We start from the raw sequence: 13,273 nt of genomic DNA, 5'->3' as shown, positions 1-13,273 counted from the left end.
CATAGTTCTTATTGTCATTTTACGGTTTTACTTCGTAAAATTGATATGATTTGTATGACACCAACCTCCTACTATAGTATAGACCGGGATGGGGGGGGGGGATAAAGGTTGGATATGGTTAGGTCTGGGATCAGTATAGACATTGCTTGCAATGCATTTTTCTGTCTACGGTTCTGAATTACCATCAGTTGACTGTTCTATTTGAATAGAGCGCGCTAGGAAACTACTGGCACCGACGGTCGATGCTACTGGTTTCTTGCAATGTCTATATTTCAGATAGTGCGACATAAAATCCCATAAAGTGACTGGTCTACTCCTATATCTCGTCTGTAGTGGACGTTTATGAAAATAAACATAAATTTAAACTGCCGAAATTTACATTGACAATAAATGATCAATAACCGACTGAAGGGTAAAGGTTTCGATACGAACGATAGTATAATGATTCTCCGCTAGAGGGACCATCGTTCTCTAACGTTTCAAAACGAACACGAACTAATACCGAAACTTGAAACCAATTTTGACATCAGAAAAATTCCAATTAGATTTTGAAGCATGCCATCGTTATATTTACATATTCGTAACTATGTATTTATGCGAGTTGAAATGAACTGTTTAATTATGACCAACGAGCAGACGTTCAATGAAATAAAAGAAAATTGTTGATATAAAATATATTTTGGACAACTCACGGTTCCCAATTAAAAGCTGTTGAACTAAAATCTTGGTTTCGTTTTTGTCATAGTTAGAATCACATTTCACAGGTTCAATTACGGCATTTATTATCTGTAAATTGTTTTTTTCTAGAGCAAATATCTTACCTCCTCTGGTGAACAGGATTTTTCCATTTTGCTGCATTCCAGGGGAAACCGCAATAAAACCGTTGCGCAAATTACACATTTCTCCTCGAGTGACTACACACTCCACTTAAGACTGCACGTATTATAAGAGCACTCTGCGGATGCAGTATATCGTATATACAATACATACCGATTTAAGAGGACACTTTAACGTATTTACTTTTACGATGCTTCCTGAAACAATTTACGATACTATAGAACCGTATACGACCGGGAAAAAAAAATGTACCGTTCGAACCGAAATACATGAATCTGCTAAAGAAAATATTATTTCGCTGGACGAACATACAGCGAGCAAAAAACAATAAGGACGTACCATGTAACCAAAACAAAACGTTAGTTTAGACATCGCTCTCCATTACAAGCTATGATGTGGCCACTAACAATAGACAGACGATACAAGATACCGCAACAGCGATCTCGATTTCAGTCGATTGTTTTGCGGATGTCTTTCCCGTTCGAGAACGATCGTGTTACAGGGAACAAATCGGTACATCCGACCGTTGTCTGACATTGTCCACTTCTAGCATGGCGGGAGGGTGGGGTGATGGTGGTGGGGGGTTGTGCTTCAATAATCGCAATAAAAGAAATCGATTTTCGAGAATGGAATCCCCGTCGAAGTTTCTCGCTCGATGGTTAGTCCCCCCTACCCCCCGAAACGTGAAAAATCGGTTGGCCGATGGTCCCGCGATTAAACTTTCCTATTGGGAGGTCGGTTCCCGTTCTCTTTCCGGAGTTTCTCGCGAAACTCGCGGAAACAAATGCGGTTGGCGAACGAATCGCGAGCGAGCGAGCGAGCGAGCAGACGCGCGAACGTCGGCAACGGGACGGTGTGCCGAAATGCTTAATTAACGCGAGTGGAGCCTCCGGTGGCTGTTGGACGACACCACCAATCGCGTGCACGCGAGTGACCGAAAGCTCCGCCCACCGAGAGAGCCCCGTTGCCCTTTTCCTCGTGACTACCGGCCACAGTACGTACGCGAGCGTTCACGGAGTGTCATCTCGTTCGTGTCGGCTTCGCCTCTATCGAGACGAAAGTTTTCTTCCATTCCTCGGGTTATACGATCTCTCACCGGGAACACACACACACGCACACGTATCCACGGCGCGATCCTTTCCGCGTTCACGGCGATCACGATCATTTCTTGCTCGATCGCGTCGCGTTACCTCGCTTTCGTTCGAAAAGCGCGGTTCACGTCCCAGCTACGCTTTCGGTGCGGCGAATCAAGTGCTTCGCATCCGGGATAAAATACCGAACCGATTCCCTTGTTTCGTGTGCCGCCTCACGGGGCCCAGTGTTACGAGACCGGTCGCGGTAAAACATGTAAACGATCGTACACGGGTTAATTGTTCGGAAAGAAAAGCGAACGAGGGTAGGAACGTCCGCCGTGACTGGGTGCGAGAGGTAACAACGATCGGTTTGATATCACACGGACTACGTTCGATTCTCGATCTGTCAGCCTCGGGATCAACCGCCGATGCGAATCCTCGATCGATATCGACTATCGTAAGAATGCGTGGCTGAAGCCGGGGAGATAGAGACCATCCTTTCGTCCTTTATTTTATTTTCGTGATTCGAGCGACAGAAGATCCACGAAAGACCACAGACAGCCGTCAAGAATTCAACAGGAAGATGCGGCCCGTACTGACAACCTTCTTCGTCGTACCGTTGCTGCTCGTCGCGTGGCAAAACGGCGCGCAGGCCAACTGGTGGTGAGTCCGTACAACACGATTGTTTATGCCCACCGCGTTCGGATAAGATCTCGCTCTGACCGTGCGTGCCTTTCAGAGGCTGAATCCTTTCCCCACGGCTTCCGCAATTTTTCCACGGAAGGGCCGCCCCCCTTGTATCGCGAATAATTTAAATTGGCCGCAGAGTATCACTGTTTCCACTGTTCCTCCAGCTCCGCGCTCCCCACCCCTCCACCCCTGAATACCGGCGTTTAGGCCATTGAACGTCTTTTTTAGTCCCGAGACGTTCCAGAATGCGCGACATCTTTTGTCATGCATACCGTACTTTAACCTATAACATACCTTTTATATGCCACCATTCAACCAAACAAGTATCCTCCACTTGAACCGATTGTGACCGTCTTTATGTACGAAGTACGCCATTTTTTCCCCCCTGTTCTATTGTACACGAACTTTTAGGTTAATCGAAAGTTTTGTTGTCTTTTTCGAAAGACAATCTACTTTCGGGTTTGAGATGATCGTTAAACGATCTTCGATTTTGTGATGCACGAGTTTGTTAACCCTTTGCAATCGAAGCTATTTTAACTCCAAAACGAAACATTTCTTCCGACCTAGAATATTTCCCTTGTATGTATATTTTTTTCATATTATGCATACGAAAATGGTGCGATTTACTCGTACAATACCGAAATGTTTAGTAATTTATTAAATACAAGCAAATTTACTAATGTAAAAAATATTTTGAATAATGATACAGCAATTTTTAGTGGCGCCTTACAGTCGCCGTTCGGGTGCTAAGGGTTAAATATGGGTCAGCTTTTAACCTGAGTTGAATAATGAAAACTTGTGTTTTCGTTAGCAAATTTTGCTTTCTAGTACCTGTGGAAAGTGCGAGAGACTGAATTTATTGAAACTGATGAAAAGTCATTTTTATGTTTTCTTTCTGTTACCATTCATGTTGCAAGGATAAAAGCAGCCGTGAACGCAGGGGTTGAGAACCATATTTCGTTAAATATCTTAGAAACAACCAAAGTTACGAAAATATTGTGCAGATGAAAATAATGTATTCTTTGGCAACGAATCTGACTGTAAGGGGATCACAAAAAACTCCATTGGTTTAAACGATAACCGGCATTTCTTCGCCAATTTCCTTTAGTTATTTTTTGATCCACTTTTCTGTATATTTGTCAAAAATGGAATTTACATTTTTATTATAATGTTATTTTCATACGACTAAACCGGTACAAAATATAGTTTAAACAGTTGCAAAAAAGAAGATTACCATTCCAACATTGGAGGATATTTTCACTGTTTTTCTGCCATAGCTTCCGATCATCAAGACACGAATGCATATTGTGGTACTTCAAATCGAATCAATTTTGCAAAAGGTTTAAGCATATTCGGTTCCTGCGTTCGAATAGAAACGGTACCTTCAAGACCTTCGGGAGCTGAAGGGTTAAGACACAATTCACCGCGGAACACCTTCACCGTTCAAATTTTGCATATCTCGCCTCCGATCAAGATATATTACGCTTTCGGGGCGCCGGAGTTAAAATTTCCCGAGAATTATGCAAATCTCGTGCGCGCGAATGTTAATCCGCGGGATAAATGATTTCGTCGGGTGCCGGCGAACGGGAATATCAAAGATGGTGGGAAACTAGTTAATAATATCGGAGACATGCCGCACAAAGTGGGCCGCCACGATAAACCCACGTCCAGCTGTGCGAAAAGGAGTGAGACATTAATTCGCGGTAGCCGGGCGATCGAGAACACAGGCTCGCGCCGGCTGGCAATCTCGCGATCTACATTTGTCCGATCAGAATGTCCGCTCGCGGGGAACTCGACTTTCAGTCTGCTGATAATTTCCTCCGGGAGACGCGTGGCGAAATTGTCGGCCTCTTGGATCTGGCCGCGCGCCATGCCATTTCTGACGGGCCGACGAAATTGCGATCGCGGTAAACCGGTCGAAAAGGGCCACGAACGGGTTATTGGAGCGCCTGGAAAATCCAGAGTAGCCTTTTAAGGGTGGAACCGCCGATCAATCACGGTTGATTCGCAATTACTTATCACGTTCATAAACCTGCCCATTTTTTACGATTTTGATAACTGTGCGCTAACCCTTGGACGGTCGCTTCTGTGTGAAAATTTTATGACAGCAATAACTAGCTATAAGTAGACACATTCAAATCTTTGCATAGCAATTTCATTTTACATTCTTCTTGGACTCAATATGCATAGCTAATAGATAGGCTGCGGATTTTCTTTTAATGATCTTATTAAGTTGAAGCTGACACACTGAGGTCCTTAGATCTTCTTAATACGTCCACTGCTTTAAATTGTACGCAGCCATTTTGGTCATGAATGCATAAAATCGGCAGTCTGCTAATAAGTTTGCGGAAAAATTAGAATTTGCCAGTCTGATTGATTCGCTAATAGAGATGCGAAAAGAATCTTTGTTCTAGTTAGGTTTGATAATATATTGGAGCAGATAGTTGTCTGACTATACGTGGCAATGAGAAGCTTTTGCCTAAATTTAAACAATGCTTAATGAAATAAGATAATATCCAGAAGATATTTATTAAAGCGTGCAATGATCAACACGTTCGCTACCATCATGAAACCTTTCCATTTGAACCCTCCAGGGTTGAGTCTGCGAGGTTCGCGAATTTACCGTTTCAATGTTCCATAAATTATCTTGGCCTTCCTCAATGAACGTTTGCTTGACTGGCAACGCAGAATGCAACGATCGCATGACGTATGAGAATCTCTGAATTGTTCGAAGAAACGTAAACGAGAAAACGGATACTTTTTAACGGCGCGCGCCGCAGAGTTAATTGACATGATTTAAATGTTTCCGTGAACCGATGATTATCTCCTGGGAATCGTTTTTCCCGCCGCGAGCCATAAATTGAAAAATGCCGTTCTACTTAGCGCATTCGTCAACTTTTACCGGGGACCGATTGCGTTACATAGATTAGCTTTAATTGTAAGAAGGGCGCAACGTTCCGGGGCACAGCTCGGCTCTGGCGATTTCGTATTCGCGCAATATCGCCAATTAATTCTCGCCAGTGTAGCATGACGGGAGCGCGCGGGTTCTCCCGTGAAAAACCGTATTTCCCGCTAATGAAAGATTCTGTTCACCTGGGCGGTCCAGTTTCGTATGATTAACGGCGCCGCGCGCCGACTCGAATTTATATCGGCGCCTCGTGATTTTGTAAGATCCCGGGAGAGATGCAAAAACGCGTAGACCGCGAAAGTCCCGTGTAACGCGTGTCTGATACGCCTTATAAGATTAACCGCGGTCCGTTTTTACGGGGCCGACGACGGGTTCCCGCGGCGTAAGCGTTTATTTTAGCATTTGAAATGCACCATTGCGAAGCGCTCGCGAATATCAGCGCGGGCGCGCGCGCACACGCGCGGAGCCTCGATCACGTCTCCGTACATAGAAAGGCACGTATGTACGGAGGACGATGACGAAACGTTCGCTCCGAAGGACAATTTCCTACAGACCGTTCCACCTATTGTTCACCGACACCGTGCGACGCGTTTTACTCGCACGATTCACTTACTCCCGCGCGTCCTCTCGATACGCATCCGAGCGGATCGTCGCTGGTTGCGAAGGTGTCGATGCTGGAAACATCGTGCAGCAAGAACGACACTCTTATACTCGCACGCAAATTATTAGATTGCCCCTAAAGTTTACCCCATCATCTGATCATTGTCAATTGCAGAAGAACGCCCACGAGCCCGTTCACCTTCGAGACTTGCAAAATGGTGAAAGTAGCAAAATACAAGAGCAACATAGGTACTTATTTCTTTTCTGAATAATTTAAGTCTTCAAATGTTTTTACGCTTGCACATTCCGTCTGCTCATTTTTGAAAATCCGCAGTCTAATGGCCTCTAACTTTGCGATTTCGGTTCGAGTAACTAAATCACTCGGTTCGTGCGGAACTATTTAGGGTTGGTACTCGGTAGTCAACGTGTTAATTGACTTCCGTTGCAGTTCGCACGCGAATAAATCTGTCGAAGGCAATAACGTTCAGCGTTAAGTCATCGATTCGTAACGGGGACATTTTTGCCCGTGGAAACGGTAGGAAGAAAGTTAATAACAGCCAGGAATTCAATCAAATGAATGGGCCACAAAGTATGATGGAAACGAAAGCGATAAAGCACGGAGGCCCTAAAAGCTATTTATAACTGTACCATTTCACCTGGTGTTGTCGCTAAAGAAACTGTAGGTGTAGGTTTGCTTGGAGAGCAATGGTACAGATGGGATTCTGTGCTCGAGTTACCAAGAATGGACTCGCGAAGTGCAGGTATTCCAGAATGTTTGCATAATTGCACTTGTACCGCTCGCGTCTTTTCTTGAAACTCGCTGACTTCAGTTGTCGCTATTTGTTTCTTCGAAGTTGTAGATCGAAGCTTGGAGTATCGTGTTAATCAAGATTGTGCCTTTTCTATTTTTCTAGAACAAGTGATTTTTGAGAATTCTTCAAAAGCGCAGGTTTAACACGAAGTTGCAACAGTTCTACGGGAGCGTCTCGAATTATGGGAGCACCTTTCGCGAAAAATTATTCTCTAAAATTAACTTTAAATATAGAGAAGGTAGATGGCTTATGGAAGTTAGCTATCTTCGCTAATAATAGCAATCAAATGCCAATTTAGCAAACATCCGCACGAAGCTGCGGGTCAACCAAATATTTCTCAGAAGCGGTTCTTTCTAGAAGAGCCGACATAATGGCGATTATCTTCTGATGCCTGATAATATTGTTACGGTTACGATGAACCATGATATCCGACGCATTACGTTTGAATATTTAATACCGGAAATTAATTTTCGTGGAGTGGATAGCTTTCGAAAGATTGAATTTGAAACTGAACTTTTCCAAGATTTTTATCAAGACATACGAAGCGTATATTTTCAATCGAAAAAATATTGCTCAGCCATTCGAATCGCTCGATCATTCGTGTTCAACGAGGCCGATAAACCGGAACGGTAATTCGGTTTTCCTATCGTTAACTTACCGGGCAAAACGACATCGAGGAGCCGTTTCCATCGAAACGTCTTCCTCGCTCTGTAAAAATGTAACGTGTAATTGGAGGGGATTAAATAAAAATTAAAGAGCTCCATGATTGTATGCTGCTAATTAATGCGTTCAGTCAACGATTACACCCTCCACTTTTTGCTCAATTCTTTTTAAAAGCTTGCTAATTGATCGTTAAACTACCGAGAACCATCATTACGTGGAACGCTCGCTTTTTTACCGAAGAAATTTATGCTTTTGAACAATTTCCTTTTTTTTTTAATCAAACCTGCTACGTTCCTGAGCTGCTTTCTCGATTCATTTAAATCTGTATTTCTTTAATATCATTTTGATTGCGTATTAATATTCAAACATGGCAAAGATTAATTTTGTTAAAGATAAGCGAGGATCGAGGTACAGTTGAAAATACTTTGCAAGTATTTAAAGATGGCTGCGCAGAAAATCCTTCCGTAGTTTTTACTGTAGTGTTTTAGTTTTACTGTGATTATATATTTCTGTCATCAAATTTACAGATTCTACGCACCAATGACAAAAATGAATAGATCAAGTGCAAAATAGTAAAAACCTTTAAACCGTTCAAGAACACGTATTTTTTTTTTAATTTATTAAGATTACTAACAAAATAAATCTAGACGCCAAAAGTAGCAACTATATCTAGCAATGGATGCAGACAATTTTTATTTTGCATACAAATCTGCAGTCCACCAATAAATTCTAGAACACTATATATCTGACCTAGTGAATCAGATCTCCAAAACGATTAGCTAGGGACAGGCACATAGGGGTCATGAATCTTTATAAAATTAATTTATAGTAGATTTCGAATTGTCACACACCTTCAGCAACCTGCAGTCAAAAATAAAGGTTTTACAATTACGTGCCGTAAATGACATTAGTACAATTAGCATGGCGATTTACATGTAACATTGCGCGGCCTGTAGAAGGCTTGCGTAGAATTGTCCGATTTAAAGTTGCCCCGATAGACGAAGAATCCCCTTCGATCGGACTCGTGAACAGCGTGGACGATCAGGGAAGCCCCGATGATTGCTATGAGATACGCCGCGGCGCATAGTGGTCGATGTTTCGATTTTTCGAGATAAAAGGAAACACCCTGTATCGAGAAGTTCTTCAGAGTAAAATTGTTGTGCAGTCACACTCGGCATAATACTTGTGCACGTGTATTTCACGCGCACGTATGTTGGTGCGTGTCATTTTAAGCACGGGTACACGTGTACAGTGAATTCTCGATATATGTCAACAACACGGGTCTTGCCAGCGTCATGTATCGTCCAGGAGACATACCCTAGCCGTGTTATGTTTACACTCCTCGACGCCTGAGGCCACTCGATAATTCCGCGACGTTTATCACCCAGGCCTTGGCGACATGTACAGAGAAATCACGTGTAATGCTTCACCTTTGTCAATACAATTCACCTGTGCGTTAATATATCCTTATTTGAATTCGTGTAATTTTTAAAACATTGATATTAATGACTAGTGAATACACGCGAAGCTGTATTTGAACACGTGTACGCGTGTACTTGAAGTGACACGTTCTCGGCCGATTTTCGAGCGGAATCGGTGACCGTGCGCCAGTACTCGGAGAGAGCGGTCCCTCTCGGCCGGCGTCGACGCGCCCAGCAGGGCACGACTTTTAAAACGAGAAGGCCGGGCACGTTGACGTCCTACGGTCAAGCACGATTCCACTGGCAGATTTTATTTCCGACAAACTGGTTCCGCGACCGATTAATCGGCCCCCGCTGACGGGCCGCAGCCTTCCGGTGTACACGTACGCTCGCCTTCTCGTCTGTCGGTTTATCTTGCTCGCGGAGATGAACACGCGACGCGCGAACTCGAAACCCTTAATAATTCACGCCTAGTCACGCCAGTTTTCGCGCGGCTTTCGGCCTCCGAACGATACACCGTGCCCCGGGTTCGATTCGCGACCCACTTCTCTCACCCCGCGAAACGATCGCACGCGATCATTCGCGATTTCTCGTTGCACGTTCGGCTCAACCTGCGAAACTGTCCCCGATTGTCCGACGTGAATCGATGCACGGACGATGATCGTCGTTAATTTATTCGAGAAATCTGGATCTTAATCCCTGTAACATCCTATCGCTGAATGATCCCCAAGACGATTGATTTAGTATGAATGACAAAATCGTCATATTAAACTGGACGTATTATTCAGCTGATATAAATTGTAGAACATGACGACAACGACATGGAATTTCAGTTTTCGAACGTGACGTGTTACTATAATATTTTCTCGTATGGTCCGTCAACAGTAATTCGCATTTTTCCACGGTCCAGTATCGAAGGAAGCAACAGAAACAAAAATTACATCGATCATTAACCTTTTGCACTCGAAGCTATTTTAACTCCAAAACGAAACATTTCTTCCGATCTAGAATATTTGCCTTCTATATATATATATATATTTTTTTTTCATGTTATACACACGAAAATGGTGCAATTTACTCGTACAATACTGAAGTGTTTAGTAATTTATTAAATACAAACAAATTTAATAATTGAAACAATATTTTGAATAATGATACAGCAATTTTTAGTGGCGCCTTACAGTCACCATTCGAGTGCCAAGAGTTAATCATCTTGTCGAACGGTACGCCGCTATATTGGTCCACTTGTGTATCTCGAGTGTACACAATTACAAGTATAACGAAATAAACAGCTAAAAGCATGAAACACCAAATTTATTAATGTCGTCTGTGCGCACTACGCGTTTAATCTCCCGCAAGGCGTTAAATGCAGGTATTTGTGAAAAGAATATAACGCAGAAGAAATACAGAACTTCTCGTTACAGCCGATTACATTTTCAGATAAGTCGAAGCGTTTATCGTAAAAAAGGCCAGCATGGTTTACGTGCGGTCAGGGTAATCTCGCGTTGAGAATCGCGCGGAGCCCCGACCGGTTGAAGGCGGTAAGCGTTATGAATTTAATAGAACGCGGTAGGTTATTATTTATTATTTCCGACTTTTCGAGGGTACACGCGCGAAAGGAATCTAATGAAGCCGCGCGCGGTTCCACGCGATCGGCCGATAACGGGTTCTATCGGTGAAATATCTGCGCGCGTCACGTCGACGGTCGGCAGAGTGTAAAGCTTTCTAGCTGGGGCTGTCGGGATGAAGCAATATTTCGACGAAGCGATAAGCGGACAGCCGCGGTGCCCGGGACACGCGGTTTACAATACACGGTGTTACAGTTGACCGGTGCCGGAGAGAACGCACCGCGTGTAACGGTCTTCGGCGAAAAGAAGCGCGAGCGCAGCCGGCCAGGGTCATTAAACAAAACCAGTTTGATATTAAAGAGTCCTCCTCGCGTCTAAATACGCCGCGCGAGTGGTGCTCGCGTCCGGACCGATATCGGGCCCGTCCTTTCAGTCGCGATCACTATAAACAGCTGTGACGAGAGCTGTCCGCTAGAAATGGCGCCGGAGGATCCGGATTCAACGATCCAGAACTCGACGAAATCCCCCTGTACACTCGTCCATCGAGTTGTGCGGATTATTCAATACATTCGATCCTTTTTTTTTTAATCCAAAAGAAAACCGTATAAAATGATATAAGAAGATTCCATGTATGGGACTCCGTTTGTATGAATTCAATTTTAGAAATTTTAGAAATTCTTTTATTAAATGACTCTCTTATTGACTTCTCTTATTAACTCCTAACGAAAAATCATAGTCAGTGGTGGGAGACAGGAGGACTCCTATTGCGTGAACCACCCGATTATGTGAACCAACTTGTCCCCCGACAGATTCATATTAATGGAGCTCTACTGTATTTTCATAAATAAATTCTCACCGATATTTATGAGAAAATTTGTTCATTGTTGGTGGCTAAATTACAATTTAAAACCGTCAACCTTCTCTTTTTAACTGGCACACTATCTTCATCGTTCGAATACTTTCTATTTGGACGTATCACTTCATTCGTTTGCTCAATGATGCCAGAGTCAAAAAAAATATTCAATTTTTTTCATTAAAATCAGTAAACAGATGTGTTATATATCCCTTCTTTAATGTTCATTGCACTTGAAAAATAAGTATAATTAATATATATGTAGGCAGAGTAATTGGTACCCCCACAGTAATTAGGCCCCTTATCCAACCCTACCCTACATCTTTTACTGTTTGACGAGTCGAAACAAAGTTTGCATTTACCGTTAAGAAGTGGAGTAACAAGATTTTCTGAAAACCTATCGAATGAAGCCGCGTTTCCGCATTGGAATACTTCAGCAATGAATATTTATTCTTAGAGGTTTATGATATCGGCGATGGCTATGTTCGAAGTATAAGGAGTAGGTGCGAAAACGATAACGCGGCAAGTCAATACCGGATCGGTTTTGATTGCATATCAGAAGTTTCATGGTATTAGATCATAAAACTAATATTTGCAGTTTTTCTCTAGACTTTCTGTTGCCAGCACGACTATAGGGGAAAGTAGAACAACTGGGCTAGGATTCCGGATTGGACCTAATTTATGATTCGCAGTTAACCATTTCTAATATGCAAGTATTTATCCTCTATTGCATCTAGCGGAGATACATACAATTTCTGCGCGAACAAAATGGTCACCTTTAGAATCGATAAATTAGGATCGTAAACGCAAGAATCTAGTTCATGGTCTAATATATGTTTCAGATCTATCTATCTCGTACGAAATATGATTTTTACTGTTCGTGCTGAAGCAGAATCCGGTTTTTCCTAAGATATTCCTGAAAAGCCACTTGGCTCTATGCAGCTTACGTAGAATTTGAGAGCAAATTTGATGGGGATTTTTCTAGCGATGAAATTGGACGACGGACGTATTTGAAAATTTTATGGCAGCCATAGTTGGACCCATTGGAATCGTTAGATATAAATTTTCTTTTACGTACTGTTGAAACCATTTCTTCGAGATCAATGTTAATCCTCTTATCGTGCTTCAGGGAAACTGGTAATCATTGAACCGGGCTCCTAAAAGGCAACCGGCTCCTTAAATGGCCGACTGGAACAATTACCCTAACACGGTAGAGTTTTTCTTCCAGTGAGAAAGCGAGATAGACCCAGTTCGTTAAGCGTCGAGACACAGTGAGTGGTGGAAGAGTTATTCGAGCTGGATCGTGAAAATTTAACCGTACAAATTTTAGTACAGTACAGTCTCGCTTGTTGCACGAAAAGGGACCGACAACGCGTCCACTTTCCCTCTCCGTATTTCTATTCTCGCCACGAACTTCTACGAACTCGTGGTGGGAATCGCTAATGCGCAACGAATCAAGACTCCGTAGAATGAATGAATGTTGCAACGAGCGAGGTTCTACCGTACAATTTAAGTGGTCTGTACCGCGTACTTTCTGCGCGATGGTGGGAAAAATTGAAGAGGGTGGCGGCACCAGCGCGACGCATCCCCGTTCGTCATCAAGCCGAGTTTCGGCGTCGGCGGGCTATCGTCAGCCTCGCGTCTAAATCCGCCTCGCTATCGGACCGGACGGATATATCGGGCCAGTCCTTTGAGTCGTCACGATCACCATAAAGAGAGCCGAGTGGAACGATGCGTATCGTAAACCATCGTGGTCGGTTTTTAGTGCGCGGCTCTGGAACAAAGGCGGGGGAGCCGAGAGGATGATCCGCGATAAGACGCGCGGCCGGTGACGTATCGCAGCCCCGG

The 13,273-nt window shown here is 43.4% G+C and overlaps 1 protein-coding gene across 1 annotated transcript in view; it reads left to right on the top strand.

The window, feature by feature from the left end:
- The first annotated feature begins 2,120 nt into the window (after positions 1-2,120).
- Positions 2,121-13,273, top strand: part of LOC143357480 (protein Wnt-4) — a 101,507-nt gene continuing 90,354 nt past the window's right edge. Inside the window, exon 1 of the mRNA XM_076794008.1 lies at positions 2,121-2,573. Within this exon, the coding sequence (XP_076650123.1) occupies positions 2,494-2,573 (80 nt within the window). The 5' untranslated portion in view covers positions 2,121-2,493. The remainder of the gene's footprint in view (positions 2,574-13,273) is intronic.

Source organism: Halictus rubicundus, chromosome 9 (assembly GCF_050948215.1).
Source record: "Halictus rubicundus isolate RS-2024b chromosome 9, iyHalRubi1_principal, whole genome shotgun sequence".
NCBI classification, from domain to species: domain Eukaryota; kingdom Metazoa; phylum Arthropoda; class Insecta; order Hymenoptera; family Halictidae; genus Halictus; species Halictus rubicundus.
This window is presented reverse-complemented; position numbering and strand designations above follow the sequence as displayed.